At 33.5% G+C, this 21,115-nt stretch overlaps 1 protein-coding gene and 1 pseudogene across 3 annotated transcripts in view; both read left to right on the top strand.

The window, feature by feature from the left end:
- Positions 1 to 21,115, top strand: part of LOC145277891 (uncharacterized) — a 116,054-nt gene that overhangs the window by 83,497 nt on the left and 11,442 nt on the right. For all 3 annotated transcript variants that reach the window (XM_080129883.1, XM_080129884.1, XM_080129886.1), the window contains 4 exons: positions 2,022 to 2,140; positions 3,962 to 4,092; positions 7,954 to 8,155; positions 14,810 to 15,110. In XM_080129883.1, coding sequence (XP_079986009.1) covers positions 2,022 to 2,140; positions 3,962 to 4,092; positions 7,954 to 8,155; positions 14,810 to 15,110 — 753 coding nt within the window. The remainder of the gene's footprint in view (positions 1 to 2,021; positions 2,141 to 3,961; positions 4,093 to 7,953; positions 8,156 to 14,809; positions 15,111 to 21,115) is intronic.
- Positions 6,850 to 6,975, top strand: LOC145278591 (U2 spliceosomal RNA; annotated as a pseudogene).

The following is a 21,115-nucleotide window of genomic DNA, read 5'->3' on the forward strand; positions in this document are numbered from 1 at the left end:
ACAGAAGATCTCCTAAAAAAATTTCATTTAATTTGTTCGAGTAGGGTTTTTTTTTTGTTTTTTTTTTCCAGCAGAAAAACACGTTCTTATGAGAGCGCGTTGAAGTCAACCATTATGGAATTTGTTGACACAATACGGGGGAGATAACTCTGTGTAAAGCGCCAACACTCCCTCCCCATTTTTAATACTAGCTTTTCTTCCTATAAATCAAACCTTTTGCTCGGTATCATAACAAATTGTGTTTTTACTGTAAAAAAAACAAAAAAAAACTACTTGATGAAATTAAGTGAAATTTATTTTCAGAGAACTTCGTTCCATAACAGATACGTGCAATATAACCTTTTTTTTTTTTATATTTTCATTGATTACAAGTACAAGTACCAGATAGTCACATTAAATGCCAAAGGAAAGATAACTCCTTTTTCTAAGATCCACAAAGTAGATTGGTCTCATTCTATCACCTTTGATACCTAATAACTTGGTAGTTGGTTAAGAACGGACATGCTCATCATAATATCACTGTGAAATAAGTATTTTTTTCATCATAAACTCAAACATCGATACATGGGGCAAAAAATCACAGGAAAAATCTCCAAGGAGTATCAATAATTACTTTTCCTAGAAAAGAAACATTGTTTTTCTAGCGTATTTTAAGACCTTATTCTAAAATGTCAAAATTTATTTCTGATTGTATTATCTATGATTATACTACGGCTGTGTTAATGAATTTTTTATTTTAATGACACAAAATTCATGTTAGAATAGTCTTTGGTTTTGGGATTGAGTTATATTTGAAAGATAAAAATCCATTTTAATTGTTCTAATTAGTCATAATTTACAATTTATTGATCAAGCTACCCATTTCTTACTAAGTTTCTGTATATTACACTCAACCTCTCTCACTGTTATTTGATCCCCTCCCCTATATGGATTATTTATGTGTCTTTATAAGTATTGCTTGAATTTATACTAATTGAATTTGAATGTTCTTTTTCTTTTCTTTTATTATAATTTTTTTTTTTTTTTGTGAAAGTATTTCGTTTTTTTTCACTCTATTTAAAAGCCATAATAACTGCATTGAGATGTTTTTATTCAATTTAGTTATCTAAATAAAATCTAATTTGTTTGGTTCTTATTTAGAATTCAACTTAATTTTTTTAAAAAGTACAGAAAAATATTTATGATGTACGTATTCGTCACGAAACAAAGATATCATATTCCAAAAATCACATAAAATTGATCAATTTTTTTTGTTTTTTAATTAAGAAAATCTTTTTTTTTTTTTTTTTTTCAAACAACGTTTAGCAATTTAGAGAGTAATTTGTATTCGTTATGAGGTTGAATTTGATCGCGATAGTTTGAATTGTGTTGTCTCTAATAAACAATGACAGATGAAAAATAGTGTCCCTTTCGTAAAAAAATTGGATTTTTTTTTTGTTTTTTGGTTAAAAAAATCTACTTTATCAATTTACATGATTTTTGGAACATGACATTTCCATTCTGTGACGAGCGTGTACAGTATAGATTCGTCTATATTTTTGTTTTTTAATTTAGTCAAATTCTAAATAAAGACCCATTTTTTATTTTTCAAATATTTGATTCAGAAGAGTTATTGGAATGATTTGAATTTCAATGCAATTTGATTTTAAATGAACAAAATATTTTCCATATTACTAATGTCATTCTTCGGTTTACTATCAGCAACCTCCTAATTCTTGTTTCCCTTATTTTGTCCTCATCTTCCATAGCAATATTTCTGACAAAGCGGGGAAAGAATGACTCTTATCTAGGTCAGAATCTATCCATCTAACACATATAACTGGCTATTTCTTTGTTTTTTGTGGCTCCCTACATCAAGTGGCTGCATGCTTTGTCTGGAGCAATATCCATTAAAAAAAAAATCAAGCAAATAAACGAAAGTTATAAATTTATCAACTGATTTTAATATTACAATTTGAATCGATTTTCGTATTGATCATTGTTTTGAAAATATTTTATTTTTCATTCTTTCTTTCTTAAAGCCATAAAGAATGATGCCAAATGCATTGAACAGTTTCGGTCCTTGATTGACATGTTACCCAACTGTAATCGCTTACTTCTTTCATGGATGATAGTTCATATGACACATATTATCAAAAGGGTAAGAATGATTTGAAAGCTTTTAAAATTCTATCTTTTTCTTTAGCCCCCCCCTCACTTTCTCACACTATTGTAAACATGAGCAAAACTGCATGTTTTAGTGGGTTGTCTAGTTGTACTGTATGCAAATAACAGGCTTGTATTTAACCAAGGGAAAAGAAACCATGCATTAAATTGGAAATATGTCTGTTTTCGTGTTTTGACCACCCAGAATTTGATTTATCTTTGGAAAACTTAGTGTTTCTTTAAACAGGAGTTCAAGCTGAAAAATGAATCCCTTGAAAAAATAGTGTTCATTTGGAGACAAGATTCCCTGTCAGGATTATGATCCTCTCCTCCAACCATGAGCAGGTGGTGCAAAGCTTCTATCTTTTCATCACCAACACTCTGATCCCCCCTTAGCCTCACTTGATATGAATGGCTCTAGTTGTAAAGAAACACACTGCTTCAACAAGCTTCTTGAACTGACCTTCACTCTTGACTTGAAATGGAAAACTCACATCAAATGGGTTGTTAAAGTCACCGGGAAACTGGTTGCATCATTCTACTGCTCCAGAAGATATCTCACTCCTGATGCAATCCTCTACCTGTATAGCAGTCAAATACCGGTATAAGAGTCAAATATGTCCTAAAATGGAGTACTGCTGCCACATCTGGGAAGGAGCCACTCAAAGCACCTTATTCTGCTTTGATAGAGTTCAAAATCATCTTCAATCTCGTAACCTCTTTCATACAGAAGAGACCTTGCGAGCCTGCCTTTGCTCTATCATTATTCTCATGACGAGTGCTTATCGGAGCTTCAATCTATGGTTTGCCCCTTGTCTATCTTTTACAAAAAGCACTCGTCTTGCGACAACCACTATCAACAATTTTCCCCACTTTATTATCTGTGTCTAAATCTAAATCCATCCAAGTTCTATGAACAAAGCTTCTTTCCTAGAACTACCCACCTGTGGAACTCTGTTCCACCAGTTTGCTTCCCAGCTGACTACAACATGATCGTCTTCAAGTCGGATGTAAACTAATTCTTGTTAATCCGTCCCTTAAATTTTTACCCAATTTCTATCATCGTACACTCATTAACCCTTATCCTCGATTGGCCTTTGGGCCTTGATAAGTGGTGATTCCCATGTAAAAACATGATACAATAGATGTGTAATATGAGTCTTAAAGACAGGCCCTATTCTGATGACCTCAGCAGAAGATTAATTCTGGACAGTATAATGAGATGTGTGCAGAACAGGAGACTTTGATGGTATAGCCATGTTGAAAGAATGGATGAGTTCTTGGGTTAGTAGATGTAGAACAGTCGAGGCAGCAGGTCCAATTCACAAGCGAAAGCCAAGAAGAACATGGGAGGAAGTGATAAAAATGGACTTGAGAGAAAGAAAGATAAAGAACTGATCCAAGATGGGTTTGTTTGGGAATCAGTTTCTTAAAGCTGACCAACGTGCAGCAACATGTAAAACGGATATTAAACTGAATATGAGGATTTGAATGGAGTTTTTCTTTTTACTTATTTACTGAAAACAAATACAATTTTCTGCTCTTTTTTTCTTTTAATTATCAAATGCAGTACCAGATTTACTGTTCCTTTGAGATCATCGAATGTACGACTCACATTATGTATCCATCGTATCATTCTCACATCACGTCTCTCCATGCAACGCATGTCCTCAGCCTTCCCTAATTTAAATCTGGGCTGTTTTCAACGCATAAAAATTCACAAATCGTTTGCATTTTTCTTAATGTTATTTTCTTTTCAAAATTTCCTGATAAAATTTGAGTTAAAAAAAAATTTTTTTTTTAATTTATTTTTCAGCAAAAAGAAAATAAGATGAGTCTTCAGAACGTGTCGATTGTATTAAGTCCTACAATGCAAATCAGTCATCGTGTGTTGAATGTTCTTTTCTCACACGTAACAGACCTTTTTAATGATACCTGCATCAAAAAGTGAGTAACATAAGAGTTTTATTAAATGCCACAGAGTAAGATAACTCCTTCTTTCTTATCAAATAGCCAGTGGTTGTCCAAAATTCTCCCTATATTAAAAACAAATCGAAATTCGAAATTTTTAATATTGAATTTCAAGGCAAACCAATGGTCTCTACTTAAATAAGGTAAAAAGACATTATTAAAGAAAACCTTTTTTGATGAAAATGAGCGAAAATGTTGCTAAAAAAACAGTCCCAAAGGGAGGTAAATAGCATGTAATTATTACCAATTTTTTTAAAAATAGTGCATTTTGTTTTGTTTCTAGCATAAGTGAATTACTTCCTTTTTATATCATGTCTTCCCAAAGAAATATAGTGATTGTTTTTTACAATAAAGATCGAAAAATCTTTTTTTTAAGTAATGTGTTAATATTTGCCAATTAATTATTTGCTTTTAGTAAAAGTAACACAAAAAGTCAGTAGGTACCATTGTTTTTTGATCAATTTTTTTCATTTTCCAAATTTCGCTATTATAGTGTAGTTGCACCATAATAAAAATACGGAAAACTCCTTATGATGTACGTACCTGTGACAAAACAAAACGATTATATTCCAAAAATTATGTAAAATTGATCAAGTGGTTTTATTTATATACAGAAAATCATTTTTAAATGATTTCAATTAACTAATGGGAAATCATAAACATTACAAGGCTGATCTCGTCAAGTTTAAATTATCGTAGAGTTATCTGTCCTTCTTTCTTCAAGATGGTGATGCGAAACAGTCACTTTTTGCTTACTCATATAACTTAATTTTCTATAGATTAATTCCGATTTTGGTAACAAAAATAGTAAGAGCAAAGTAATATTTTTTGTGTCTTGATTTAAAATCGTTTATTATAGAAAGAAATTCTTTTCCCTTATTTTTTATTATTTTATTAAGATTACGTCTCCCTTTCTTTGTTCATAAAATAAATCTGTATATGCGATTATTGAATTGAGCCGGACAAACAAACGTTCACTCTTATGTAATGTAAGTTAGACATAAAAAATATACTTAGAGCTAGCTAGATTAATAGTTACCAAATGGTGGCTAGTTTTTTTTTTGTTTTTTTTTTGTTTTGTTTTTTTGCTTGTTAAAAAAACAACAAATTAAGTATGAAATATTGTTTTTGCTTAAAACAATCTATTTAAAAAGTCGATTTGTTGAGTATATCTTAGCAAGCACTCTAATTTCATTGGAAAAAAGAAGTAAAGTGTGAAATTTCTCATTTTTTTGTATAATTTTGAAGAAAATTCCATTGCTCTTTTCTTAATTAAAAATTTTCTAATTTTGTTTCTTTTTTTCTTTTTTTTTCTTTCTTTTTTTTTTTTTTTTTTTGAAAATGTGAATAAAAGAAAGCTTATGGTAGTGAAAAATGGATAGAGAGAGTGAAAGAGAGAGATGGAAACGTTTCTCTCTCCTTCCCCTTTCTGTTTCTCCTTTTATTTTCTCTTTTCTGTCCTCTGTTTTTAATGCCTTTTTTTATTATCAAGTTAAATCTTAAAGAACAAATATGCAAAGTTTTACAAAAGAAAATTTTACTTAAAAGTAAACTAATTCTTCTGAATCTAAATAAAACATGTATGCACCCCCCGAATCAAGACGGAAAGCAATGGGAAACTACCGTCTTTACTTGTCTTTCTAAGATTACCATGGCTCTACAATTTGGAGAACTGTGGTTGCCGGTGCTGTTAAAAGAGCAGGGCTGCTGCATGCATGCAAAAGAGAGAGATTCTTTGCTTATTTTTGGTCCACCGACAAAAGGAGGAGGGTGGACCTGGAAGTTTACCCTTGTCCGTTCATCTGTCCACACTTTTCTCAATAACTACAACTTGGAAATTTTTGAAATTTTGCACAAACATTAAACATGGTATGAGTAAAAATGTAACGGAACGGATTTTCCGGGGAAAATCTGGTTGCCCCCTAGGTTACTTTTTGAGTTAAAATGGTTAAAATTGACACTTTTGTGCTTATTAAAAAAAAAAATTGATGCCTTGGATTTTTATAAACCTTTCTGAAAAGTTGTAATTAACTGATTTCTATATAATTTTGTTTGTCTATACTTCGTAATAACTCTTGGGTGTGCCCCATGGGCTCTTTTAGGGCTAATAAAAACACTCCATTTTGGGGACTAATTTACCATATTTGTCTAAAATTTTCTGTGTGTGTGTGTATTTAGCAGTTTTGCATGGTGCTGAACTCCAATTTAAATATGTTAAGGCTTTGGGGACTTTTGGGGCTAAATGGGGTGGTGTGGGGGGTGGGGCAAATGATGGACTTAGTCATTTCTTTTTTTGCATGGTGCAGAACTCAAATTTACACATGTTAGGGCCTAAAACTGCACCGTTTGTCCATTGTTCACCAGGATTTGACATCCCCTGGGGACTTTGGGGGTTAAATGAGAGGTGGGGGTAGAAATGCTGAACTTAGTCATTTTTTTATGCTTCGTTCACTGTGCACTCACGGGGGACCATGCATGCTTCACTTGTTTTATTAGAAGATGTACTCGGTATGAAACGTAACATTAAATTCCTTAAAAAAATAAAGTAAAAAAAAAAAAACGCAAGAAACTGAAACATATGCTTGCAAGCATTATGATTTTTAGTCGCGTGCAAGCGACTCTATAAGTCACTCCGTTGGTCCATCAGTCGGTTTGTCCATAACACTTTTGTGCTTGGTCTTTTTGGTTAAGATCAAAGGTCTGTTGTTAATAGATGCTGTTCTTAGCTTTTTAAACTTTTCTTAGCCTTTTGGCCAACATCAAAGTGTAGTATCTGTTCTTACTACATGCTGTACTTATTGTGATATAAAGTGGGGGATCACTTTTCTGTATTAATTTAATGTAAAATGATCACCCCCTTTACAACCAGTCAGTCTCAAAGCCATTCAAGTCATTCTCCAGATCATTCAAGTTGTTTTTGAAGGATTCCAGTTATTTTTTAAGCATTCAAGTCATTCTTAAGGTCATGCAATTCATCCTTAAGTTCATTAAAGTCATTCTAAGTCATTTACTTTTTATTTATTTAAATCATTTCGGCCCATTTTTCGGTCATTTTAGTTTATTTTTAAGAATTTCATGTCAATCCTACATTCACGCATTCATTCATTACATGAGAGCATGCGACTAATGGCTATCGGCCTTGTTTCTAAACAGTTCACTTCTTGTAAGTAAAATGAAAAAAAAAAATACTTGAGCTGAGAGCAAAACCAAAACCAGTTAGTCAATACAATAGCCATTAGACCAGCTTGACATGATTTTTCAAAAGTGTTTTCAAACCTACTTATTCTTAACATAATGCAAACAATTCATGCATGCAGTCATGAAACAGCAAAAAGATAAAAATCCGATGATCCCCACATCCCAATTTTGATTCCTTAGTAGCCCTTTTCTCTGGATGAAAACTGATTAAAATTTTTCACATGTCTGAATACCCTATATACTAAATTACAAGTCTGTAGATCAAAAATTTGTTTAGTATATAGGTTGATAGTTGTCCTCTCACACACGTCCTCACTTGTATAGATATATAGATTATCAGTTATTAAGCTTAGCTTTCTTTGCTCATAAAAATAAATTTGCATACGTAAGTATTAAAGTGAACCCAACACAAAGATAGATTAACTGATTGTCCATAACCGACAAGTTGAAAGGAAATCATACATTTAAAAACAAAACAAATGCTTACATAGTACTTTAATTTATTTTTTTTATATTTTTTACTATGACCTTCATGGAGTCACAGATAAATTTCAGCAAAATTAATAAAATTTAAGAGTCTAATTTCTTTGTAATTATGTTCTTTGCAATTGACTGTAAGAATCTGTTATTTTTTTTTAGATACATCCCACCCTTGAAGCCTGCTACATCTCGTTGGTCTTTAGAACTTCCTGATAATCTTTGTGCTCTTGAGGAAGAATTAGCGAAGCAAGAATCTTTGCTCGACCAATTACATGAGGAACTCAATGCTGGTGTAGAAGACGCACTGAAAAATGAACAACTCTGGGAAGTACAACGTGTGGTAACTCAACTCAAAAGGAAGGTCAGTTCATTTTGATTGAAAAAAAGGTTATTTTTTTCTTTTGTATCACAACCTCTTCATATGACATTTAATTTTTTTTTCTGCAGTTATAATCTGTTTTTTTTGTTGCTATTTTTTATTTTGATTATGTTTCAGTAAAAATTATTGCATATATATATATATATATAATATAAGTACATAGGTTTAATAAAGTATGTTGAGAAACACTTCAGCGGTACTTGTACAGTTTAATCAAGACATTAAAAAATCAAAATATTGAAAACAAATTATATTGTTCGTACTCGTTATGGAATAAACATTTCATGAAAAAAATAAATCACTTAATTTGATCAAGCTGTTTTTTTTTTTTTTACTGAGGAAAATCAAATTTTAATGCGATCGATCGGGTAGCGGCCATCTTTTTTTTTTTTTCGTTTAGGAGAAGGGAGCACCAGGGGAAGATAACTCCAATCACCGCTTAAAGTTTGTCAAAATTTGATGAGATTATTTTTCACTTATTTTATAGAGTTTCTGTGTCCTTTTTTTGATCCCTTTTTTAATTTTGTCCTTTGTTTATTAATTTTTCATTTAAAGGTACCCCTCTCTTCGTGTCCGTAAACAGCCAAATGGTAACGATAGATTGATTAAAATTTGATTTTTCTCTGTAAAAAACTTGATCAAATTAAGTGAAATAACGGGTATATACAATATAATGTTTTTTTCAATATTTTTATTTTTTAACTTCTTAATTAAACTGTACAAGTACCACTTTGGCAAGAGTTAAACACACATTTATTTTTCGGAAAGGAAACACGAATAAAGGTGAAAGTCCTTAATCCACTGAGTTTCAAAGAAATATTTTCCTTCTCGACAGAAGGGAGGAGTTAGCAAAATGTATAAGAAATTTTGCTTGTAAAGTATTTAAAGAAACTAAGTATGAAAAGGATCATAGTAGCGTAAAAGTGAAATGTAGAATAGTGAAACAGATGGAGTAAAAAGAAAAAAAATTGTTTCATGTGAGAGTGTGTTCCCATGGTTGTTGAGTTCAAAATTAGGTGAATCCGAGAAAAAAAAAATATATATATACACACACACACACACACACACACATACTAGCTAGGGAACCAGGATTGAATGATGATTAATAAATGTCTCACACTTCCATATTTTTATCGTCATCAAAATCGATGAAATCAACCATTTTCCAATCAAATTGATTGATTGCCTGCTCTAGTTGGGTAGTTGGAGACCCATTGCACTGCACCCGGAGGAAGCTTCACATACCTCCCCGCAGTGACTTAGTCCACAATACATTAGAGTCTACATTGCACTGTAGAGAACCTGTCGATTTTATAAAATTATTTTTTTATATATAATAGCTTGAATTAAATTTTAAAATGCAAAAGTCAAGTATCATGGTTTAGTTTTGCTCTAAACAGAAACATTCACTTTGAACACGCCCCTGTCATATCAAAGAATCTATTATTGATTCTATATGCCTGGCTTTACTGCTTGTGCGGTGATAATGGCTTGAATTTAAGTTTAAAGTGAAAACATCAAATATTATGGTGCAATTAAAACAGCAACATTCATTTTGAATGCACGCCTGTCATATCGAAGAACCTATTGTTGATTTTAATGCTTGTATCGTAATAAAACGTCTCAAATGCACTTATTCTGATGTTAGACTGCATAAGATGTTGAATTTCGGCTGTTTTTTTTTTATAATATTTATCGAAGACATGCCGATACAAAACCTATCTGAGAGCACTGCCAGACACATAAAGTACCTTCATGTGAAATTTCATAAAAATTGGCCTAGCTGTTTTCAAGTCCATAGTGAACGAACACACATATACACACAAAGTTCCTTTTCTATAATAGTAGAGATATATACATATATACCAATAGTTTACATTCCAATGCCAAATATATATTTATATTTTTCCTTTCATAATATTTTATTTTGTCTTTTTTGTTAAAGATGATAAAAGCGGGTGAAAATAAATATAAATTGTTAGGAACCATATGATTCATAAAGAACTTATTCACGATATAATTGGGATCTCTCAGTAGAGAAGATCAAAATATTTTTTAGCCCCATGAGGATGCATTGATGTTTAAGGTGCCATGTGTACATATATATAGCACAGTGCCTTACAAAAACGGTGTCTTTATATAATTCTAACATGGTTAGGTTAATGGAATTTTTATTGCTACATATATATATATACATGTTATATATTTACATATATTTAATCAAACTCTCCTCCCTCTTCAGTCCAAAGTATTTTTTCTCCTCCAGAACAGCTGTTACACTTTGATTCTAACCCACAGATCAAGAAAGTGTATGTTAGAGTTTCAAACTAAACTTCAATGAAAAATAATCACTCTAAATGTTAATCTATCCGCCCCCCCCTCTATTAATTTGGTTTCTGGTGACACCCCCAAAATGGCTATTAAAATAAAATAAATGTGCCCAAAGTAATGCTAAAAAAGAATATACAGTAGAACCCAGAGATTTGGCATTAATCCATTCTGGGGTTGGTGAAGTTGCCGTATAAGCAAATTTTTAAACAGTACATATTAAAAATTAGTACCAAAATACAGTACAGTATATATAATACACATGTATATAATCAAATAACATGATAAATAAAACCATAAGGCGGGACAAATACCATAACCAGGGGTCAGAAAAACATTGTATTTCACATTGTAACATGAAAAAAACATCCCAGGGCCACTGTATCCAGAGGTTCTACTGTATCAGCTTCGTGGGTGTATATATGAAACTGTGTGGACCGTCTGGCTATGCTTGCTTGAATGTTATCTTCCGTGATCAGGTGATTCCATCTCTTAAAAAAGGAATGATGGATGAATATATATATATATTATATATCTATATAAAAAAACAGATGTATGTGTATAGAAAAATATTTAACCAATAAACTCTTAAACTACTGATCACTAGGACTGTGACAAGAGAATATTCTTATCATTGTTTTGACTCTGACGTATATATCTGCCACAGTTAATCAATCGAAAACCACATCACTTTATCTAAAAACATATAAGATATTAACTGATACACACTCGGGAGTCAAAATAATGAAAAGAATATTCTCTTGTCATAGCCATACTGATCACATAACACTGAAATTAACAGGAACTAATAACCATACACCACGGATGGTTTATAATAAGTAAAATCTTTGTTTGGATGGATGAATAACGCATACAGAAGTCGGCAAGTTGCAATTCAAAATGTTCATTTCAACTTGCCGACATATTTGTATTAGTTTGTGCATGCGTAAAACTAATCATAGCTAAAAGTGGTTTCATTTTAAAACTTTATCTGTCTGTCAGGTTAGCTCAAGCTGTAAGGAACACGACTGGAGAACTAAATATTTTGGTTTAAATTCTAGCTGATGGCATCCAAGTTTTTTTTTTTTTACTTTTGAAATCATTACTATATGTTAGGTACAATATAATATTCAATAGAGAATTAGCTCTGTAATAATAAATATGAAATCTGCATGAATTAAAATATATTCAAACACATTTTACAATGTGTTACTTTTACGCATGCGCAAATTATATTTTCATACGTTAAAGTTGGTTAATTTCAATTTTTTTTTATCCATCTGTAGTTAGTGCAGAAGATAACGAATAAGGTTAGAGCACTAAATGTTTTGGTTTAAATTCTAACTGATGGCATCCAAGTCATTTTTTTTGTTGTTGTTGTTTACTTAAATTTTTTTAAATCGCTACAATATATTAGGTACAATATAATAATCAATAGAGAATTGGCTCTATAATAAATACGAAATCTGTATAAATTAAAATATTATATTTAAGCATATTTTGCAATTGGGCAATACCGGGCACCCTGCTATTATATATACTAGCTGTACCCTGCCACACATTGCTGTGGCTCAAATTGGCGCATTGGAAAAAGTTCCAAAATGAAAAAATGCATGTTTCTTATAGGTTTAATTCCACATTTCGTATGGGTAAACAGTTTTTTCCATTTTCTTAGCTGATATAGAGATTTTCTGGTTTGGTGACACTTGAACACATAACATAAATTGTCCATGTGAAAAAACAGTCAGTGTGTAGCTGTAAGCCAAACAATTGTAAAGATTGTTTCCTGAGCTTTGTTGATGGTTATTGCAAACGACAATAAAATTGGAAAATGCAGTTTCCTAAACTGTAATGGTGTATCCGGTGGAATCATAGGAATGCGTGGAATGAAGATATCTTCACCTGTGCAAAGTCCTGTTAAGGTTGTTTCTATGATATTGTTTGTTATTTTTTATTTTTTTTACTGCAAGCCATGTGCCATTGCAAAGCTTGGATTGGTTTATATTTCACAGCATCATAATTAGTACATCAATTTTCAGTTGCAATATATGCGGAGGCATCCCTGGCAAATCTAGCTGTTGGATAATTAACCACATTATCTGCTTCCACAACAGTATCGATGGATGTGTATGTGACACTTGGAATTTTACGTTGAATAATAGCGTTAAGTGCATGGACATCTTTGTATTGAGCTACAAGAATAGCTCGTTTACTCAGTCAAGTGGAAGTCGTATAATTAATTTGAATATCTTGAAAAAACTTTTTAACCAATTCTTCTTTTGATGTAATAAAATTACAGAAGTTAAAAGTCAAAGAATGTCACCCTTAACTCGGATCAGCCAGCACTTTTCTGTGCCCAATTTCCCACAAGTGATGCAAAAATTTCTGTGCGGATCGAGCAATCTGCAACCGGACATATATATTTTGAGTTAATTGAGGAGACTACAATAGAATGATGGATTAGAGATGGACAGATAGACAGGAAATATATAGATAGAACAGACAAAGTGAGAGGGAAATTCAGAAAGAGAAGGAGATAGAGGGAGATAGAGGGAAAGTTAGAAACAAAGGGAGTGAGACAGAGGAAAGGAGAGAAGGGGAGAGAGATAGAGGGAATTAGAGAACGGGGCGCAAAGAGAGATGGAGATGGTTTTATATATATGGATGGAGAGAGTTATTAAGAGAGGGGGAGAGAAATAGAGGGTGAAGTACACTTCTCCATTTTTTTTTTCCTTGATCAGTAGAGGAGAAATCCTTCGAGACTGGGGCAATTTTTATTTTTGTTACCATCCAAAGTAACATTTTTTTTTTTTTTTTTTTTTTTCGGGAACTAGATTTTCCACAAATTAGAAACCGACTGGGTTATCTGTACTTTCACCTAACAATTTAATGAACAAAAAAATATTTTAAAACCTGAATTTAACGTGTAAATACTAATTTTAAAAAATAGCACGGTAAAATAAGTGCATAAGCGCCACTTTATTTCAAATATTTACTTTCCAAAGACTGATTGAATGAATTAAACTTTAAGTGTTGTGTAATTTTCTCAGCATTTGACTTTCACCGGCGCATGACGTCAACAGCCGGATAAAGTCGAGCGTTACCGAGGAAATAACGTTATGTGAAAGAAAAAGTAAAGTAAAATTTTAAATAAAAAACACAAAAAAAAACTACCGGTCATTTGTATTTCTTAATAAATGTTTGTAGAAAATAACATTTTTTTTTTTTTTTGTCACAAAAATAAAGCTTTAGCAGTTTTTGCAATAAATAATAGCAACTTCGTTAATTTTTACGGCTCAACCTCCACATGTTAAAAACGGCTTTAGGAATACACCCTACCTCCCCATTTTAAGAACGGCTTTCGAGGTTTTGGAGGTATATATATATATATATTGCCGATCCCCGGCGAGTAGGTTTTTTTTTCATTATGTTATGTCCAGGAGGAACACACATACACCGATCAAATTGTTTGTTTCTTTCTTTCTTCTGTGGATGTCATATTCCGGAGAAATCTGAGATGCAAACTGAGTTACGTTTGGTTCATTAAATGCATAAGTACAAATAATTTTTTTTTTTTTTTTACTTATGCTTTGTTTATTAAATTTACAATTTCTCTGTTACTCTTTTAACGATTTAAAAAAAAAGTTTGTTTAATACGCACGTGTAGTCAGAATCGTTATTTTTCGTTATTTCAAAATTGTCGACCGAAAAGAAACAGTCGAATAATAGTTTTTTTTTTTTTTAATATGGTAATATTTTTTTACTTTTTAACATTTAAAAACACAGTTAGATGAGAAACAGTCACTCTTATAAAATTTAATGGAAAACGGGCATGTAAATTTCTAGTTTATCGATTTGGAATAAACCAGACGTTTGATATATATATATATATATATATATATATATATATATATATATAAAGTATGCTTATATGTATTGTATTCACTCCTAAACTAATTAACCAATTGTCGTGAATTTTGGAATGCAGCTACTAGTCATAAGAGTATATTATTTTGTTATTGGAATCTTTTGAGATGAGTAATTTGTATATTTCAATTTCTTGTTAAATCTTAAATTTTAAACATTTTTTAGAATCAAAATCATGTAATGGATTTGATTGAAATTCGAATAAGTTTACTAGACATAAGGTTTAGTATGATTATATCTTGGAAAGTGGAAATAAAAGTGATGCAAAACGGATCCGAGGGAATTTTACCTATCCTGGGACAAGTATTCTTCTAGTAATGGCTACGTAAATATCATTATATAATGTCTATAATGTTTGTTTTTTTTTGTTTTTTTTGCTAGATCAAATTTGCCCGCAAAGCAATGGAAGCTGCTGAGAAGAGAAAGAAAGAAATTGAACAGCAAAAACGTGTCGCTTCTGTTCATGAAGAAGAAGAATTGAGGTTGGATTTGCAAGAAATCCCCAGTAAACCGATTGGTGACCAAGAGATGGTGGAATCGGAGAAAACCGCACCTGGCGCGAATCCAACTCTGGCAGAGATTGCTGCAAATGCAGCAAATGAAGATGCTGCTGCTACAAAAACGTCAGCAGCAACTGATTCGCAGCAAATAACCGAACAAGATGTTGTGCCTGCTGCCAATGGTATGCCAAGTTTCTTTTTTTTAATTAGCTTTTCTATAAGAGTTAAAAGACTTTTAATTATCTATTATATAAAGAGCAGTTTTGTGGTGTGTGTGTGTTCAACTAAAACTAGAAAATGACAAAAAATAAACACCTTCAAAATTTGTATTTTACTAGTTGGTTTTACCCCGGATGAATAATATCTAAAATTTATTTAAAGAACTAGCGAGGGGTATCCGGCGTTGCCCGGGTGTTTGGAGGTGTGTGTGGAAACTCTGGGGGTGGGGGGGGTTAAAAAAAAAAAAAAGTAAGTATTAGGATCGAACCCGAACTGTTGAGGCAAAGTTGTAAATTAAAGTGTGGAAAAAAAGACGTGTGACGTTAACCATTGCCCCACCGCGGCATGCTAACGGAAACACGTTTGAATTTATTTAATTGCTTGGATTTAGCAGGTGCCCGTTTTAATGAGTTAATGAGGTCAAGTTTGACTGCGGGATTTCATTTACTGCTGAACGCTTTTTTTTCCCCCCAAGATGTTATAGGAAAAAGACTAACCCAAATGCGGCGAGCGACAAATGTTGAATATTTATCTTCCCGAAATCGAGCAAATTGAATAGACAGGTGAGCTTCGTTGTTAACTGTGAGATATTATGATTTGTATGTGATATAAAAAGTTTTAAAAAGTTGCGAAGCGACCGATCGCTTCTCTGAAAGAAGCCTTTTGTAGACACACAGAAAAAGCAAGCATACATACATACACACATACATACATACATTTTAGCTTTTATATTTATAGATTATCCGTTTTTTTTTTGTTTTTTTACTCTAAACTGGTGCAGATATTATCTAGGGAGGTCTGTTTTCTAGTCAGTAGCTAAAGGCGAATAACTCTGATTCTTTTACAAGGGTTATTTCCCTTAAGTCAATTCCTGCATACAGTAATCTATAAAAGTGTGTGTCCAGAATGAGAAATGGCCTGGGTGAAAAAGAAAGGAGAGGATATAGAAGTAATACTGATAGTTATATTAATGTTGATGCAGAAAACATTTTTAAATTCTCTGTCCTCCTGCTTTCTCTTTCTTCCCCTTTCTCTCTTTCCTCCTTCCTCTTCTCCCTTTTGTACCTATTCTCTTCTCTCTTGCCTCCTATCTCTCTCCATTTCATCTTCTCTCTCTCTTCTCCTCTTTGTTTCTCCTTCTCTCCTTTCCCCGCTTTTCTTCTCCCCTCTTCTTCTCTCTTCCTCACTCTTCTCTTCCCACTTCTTCTCTATTTCCACCTCTTCTCTCTTCCCTTGTCTTCTCTATCTTTTCTCGTTTTCTATCTTCCCTCACTCCCTTTCTCTCTTCCTTCCTCCTCCTCTTTTTCTTTTCTCCTCCTCCTCGTCATCCCATTATCTTCCCTTTCTCTCTCTGTCTTCCCTCTCCCTCACACATGGCCTACTATAATAATACGGCCGTATATGTCTCATTGAGAGGCAATTTTCTAAGCGGCCATTGAAACTAAGACAAAGGGAGGTAACTCAGAAATTGTTTTCTATTCCAACATTATTTCAGATGTTAATGCTTTGATAATTAAATAATTCTTTCAGGTTTTAATATTTGAAATAATGCTTAAATGAATTCTACTTACATATTTTACTGTTATCCTGTCCAAAGTAAAACGTTTCCATTAATTAGATGTATTTTTCCCTTTTATTTCTTTATAATACACAACAAAACAAAAACAAATTCATTTTGAGTTATCTCCCTTGACCTTTTTAATAATTTTGTTTATAAATATGAAAAAAAAAAATTTTGCTTTGACTATAAATATTTTATTAGAATATCCTTTTTTTAAGAATATCAAAATATTTACAAAGCACATGAATATAAAGATTGGAAAGGAAGTAAATTGTTTTTCACTCTGTTACAAAATTATCAAATCGTTAACTGCTATCTTCCTTACAAGAGGAATTTTAAAGTATCTTTACAAAGCACAAGAAATTCAATAAAAATTGTAAATAAAGGTAAATGTTCAACAGTAAATTTCACTTTTATTTTGATCGTTGCCGTTTTTTAAAAATTTTTAATGAATCTTTTCTAATTTCATCTGAAGAAAATTTTTGTTTGTTGTTATAAAATATATTTATAACAATTTTTCTTGCAAATTTATGTACTTTTTCAATGTGTTTCTCACATGTAAATACATACTTTGGCGAATAAGTTTTTAAAATTATTTCTGCAGACTTCCTAGTTGTAGACTGAGCATGTTTTTCAATGAATTGAGAAGAAAAATCCAAAATTGCAAAGCAAGAACAGATAAATTCAGCAATCTGAGTGGATGGAATTGTCAAACCTTCTCGAGATAATAAATTAAGATAATGATTCTCAGTGATCTCCTTATCATTGCCAACCATAAAAGTAGAACAAATATCACAGTTAAAGCACTTCAAAAGTTTTTTTGCAACATAATATGCTACTTCTTTGCTGTCAGGTGATAAACATAGTTCATTTATTTCTGACTTGTGTTTGGACAAAATATCCAGAAGATTATCATAATTTTCATTCTTTGACAATGAATTGAGGTTTTCCTGCCAAATGTCAATATTTTCTTTTAAAAGGGATCTACAGATTAAAATCTTTTCACTGCTATAAATCTCACGAAGACCCACTAAAAATCTCCCTCCACTCATTTGACAATACTAGAATCAGAGGGCCAGGCCTTTATGTGCTTCAGACTAAATATGCAACACAATATTAGCTACTTATATTTTCTCTACCGCTCTCCCTCAAACCAAGACTGTACCCTAATAAACAAAGTCTCAGACAGCATAGATATAGCACTCTCCCTCGATACTAGCGCACAAATACATGTATTTGGTGACTTCAATGTCCACCACAGTAACTGGCTAGGATTCTCAAATCACACAGACGTAGCTGGTAGCGCCACATATAGCTTCTCTATATCTCATTCCCTATCTCAGATGGTTACATTTCCGACACGTTTCCCAGACCAGCACGATCAACATGCCTCACTTCTAGATCTCTTTCTGACAACAGTTCCCAATGACTGTACAACAAATGCCCATAGCCCACTCGGGAATGCTGATCACGCTGTGATAATGGTAGAAATCAGCCTAAATTCTCGCCCTAAAACTGAAGACCCACTACTCAAAACAACGAGGTATTACAAAAAGGCTGATTGGGAAGCCATCAGGGAGCTCATCAGAGATGCCCCATGGCAAAATATCTTTACTCTTCCAGCGGAACAGTGTGCAAATGAGACAACTGAATGGTTCAAAACTGCTATTGAAGCACATGTTCCCGCACGGAAATACTATAGCAAGCCCCACTCCCCCCAATGGTTTACTTCTGCTTGTGCAGCTGCCATTTGTCAAAGGCAGCATGCGTTCCGCAGATTCAACCGACATAAGTCCAGCTCAAATAAACAGAAGTTTATAGAAGCTAGAAATAATTGTAAGAGAGTGATAGACACAGCTAAGTCAGATTACTCTGAAACCACCAGAAAGCGCATCGAAGCACAGAAATTAGGAACCCGGGATTTTTGGAAAATCTACAACAGCGTAGTTAATAATGGACAGTCAATTATTCCCCCACTAACAAACAATCATGAGGTTGCTTGCACGGCAACTGACAAGGCTAATCTGCTTGCCAGTCGGTTTGCCTCAAACTCCACACTGAACTCGGTACACCACTCACTCCCTGATTTTCCTCTGCGAACAGACGCCACACTTGACGACTTGAAAATCACCCCTTCTCAGGTACATGCTATTATAAAAAACCTAGACACCTCTAAAGCATGTGGACCAGATCTCATCCCGGCTGTGCTATTAAAAAAATGCTCTGCCGAGGTTGCTCCAGTTCTGTCCAAACTTTACAATAAATGCCTTAACGAATCTTGTTTTCCCGACTGCTGGAAAACCGCCTCTGTGGTACCAGTCTTCAAGAATTCTGGTGAAAGAACTGACCCACTAAATTATCGCCCCATTAGCCTCCTCCCGCTTTTCGCCAAAATATTTGAGTCCTTAGTTAATAAAGCCCTAGTCCAGCACCTAACAGCTGCTAAACTCTTGACTGACAAACAATATGGATTCAGGCAAGCCCGTTCAACAGCAGATATCTTAACTGTAGTTTCTGAACGTATATACCGTTCATTGGATAAAACAGGGGAGGGTAGAGCGGTGGCCCTTGATATATCTAAGGCTTTTGACAGAGTATGGCACGATGGTCTTCTAAGGAAAATTAGATCATATGGAATCACTGGAAGAATTCATAACGTAATTAAATCCTTCTTAAGTAATAGAAAAATCAAAGTTGTCCTCGACGGACGTACATCCAAACAATATGACATAAATGCGGGAGTGCCTCAGGGGTCTATCCTTGGACCTCTATTGTTCCTGATATTCATAAACGACCTCCCTGATAATATTGTTTCGGAGATGGGTATATTTGCCGATGACACCACTCTCTATAACAGATATGAGGGGAAAACAAATGAACACATATCCAAGAAAATGGCAGAAACACTAGAGGATGACCTCCAATCCGTAGTGGAATGGGGACAAAAATGGTTGGTCTCATTCAATGCTGCTAAGACTAAGCTTGTTTCCTTCAATAACTACAAGAAACCTTCTCTACCACCAATAGCAATGGCCAAGAACACATTGCCTGAAAGTACTTCTTTTAAACTCCTCGGCCTAACGTTTACAGGGAATATGAACTGGAATAGATACATTGAGAGCATTGCCAAGGCTGCTGCAAGGAAGGTTGGCTCCCTCTACCGTGCTAGAAAACTACTTACGCCTGCCAGTATCCTATACCTCTATAAGGCAACCATTCGCCCATGTATGGAGTACTGTTGTCACATCTGGGCTGGTGCATCTGCTGCTTGTCTCTCGCTCCTGGACAGGGTTCAAAAAAGAGTCGCAAACCTGATAGGTCCTGAACTGTCATCTGGGCTTCAACCTCTGTCCCATCGACGAGATGTTGCATCCCTCTGCCTGTTCTACAAATACTTTAATGGTGAATGCTCTGACGAACTGCAAACACTTGTACCTCCCCGACGTAACTACCCCCGACAAACCCGACAAGCTACTAAGTCTCATCCATTTACAGTGGAGATCCCTAGGTGCAAGAAAGCCTTTTACTCCAATAGTTTCTTCCCCAGAACTGCGGGTCTTTGGAACTCCCTTCCGGGATTCTGCTTTCCCAACTGCAATGATATGCAGAAGTTCAAGTGTAATGTTAACAAACATCTTTCTACTCTTCTCCCTTCATAATGACCCCGCTAATTAATTCCCTAATAGTAGCCCCCTGCTTCAAAGTGGCACTGTGCCTTGTTTGGGGTGAAAATTGAATTAAAAAAAAAAAAAAAAAAAATCGCTTTTCAACGAGATCACTTTGAAATCTACAAGTGAGAATATATTCATACCCATCATTCAGCAGTTCTTTCATAAGTATTGCTTGTGCTCTCAAAGTTGTGACAAATGCTTTGCTAGTCTGTGCAGTGAGGCAAAAGTCAGAAATTTTTGACCAAGACTCGACCCAGTTAGAAAATGTTTGGTAAAAGTTGATTTTATCATTTGCAGTAACAGCATTATTAAAAAAATTAGGGGTAAATCTTTGATTAGAATTGGCTATAGTCCACCAGCACCATATCAATTTAAGAAAATTTGCAATGTCGGTCCGTTCTGGAAAGTAGCTTTTACAAGCAGCAATTGTTGTCTCGTGGAATACAGCAATAGCCAAATTGACACTTTGCTTATTGTCACCGGGATGTAATGCATTGAAAGTTAGTTTTGGTGCTTTTTGTAAGGTAGCATCCAAAACCCTGTCCTTGTCATATATTTTATGTATATCAGACTAAGATAAAACTTCTGACTGGGAACACAAATGAAGGTCTAAAATATTGAAATTGAAAGAAGGAAACACAAACTTGCTTTTGTTTAATAAACTGTTTCGAATATTCTTCAACAAATGAACTGTGGCAAAAAAGAAAAAAATTTTGTTTGGAGAATCTGGATAAGT

Source organism: Euprymna scolopes, chromosome 6 (assembly GCF_053919585.1).
Source record: "Euprymna scolopes isolate OS-2025 chromosome 6, ASM5391958v1, whole genome shotgun sequence".
In the NCBI taxonomy this organism is placed as follows: Eukaryota; Metazoa; Mollusca; class Cephalopoda; order Sepiida; family Sepiolidae; genus Euprymna; species Euprymna scolopes.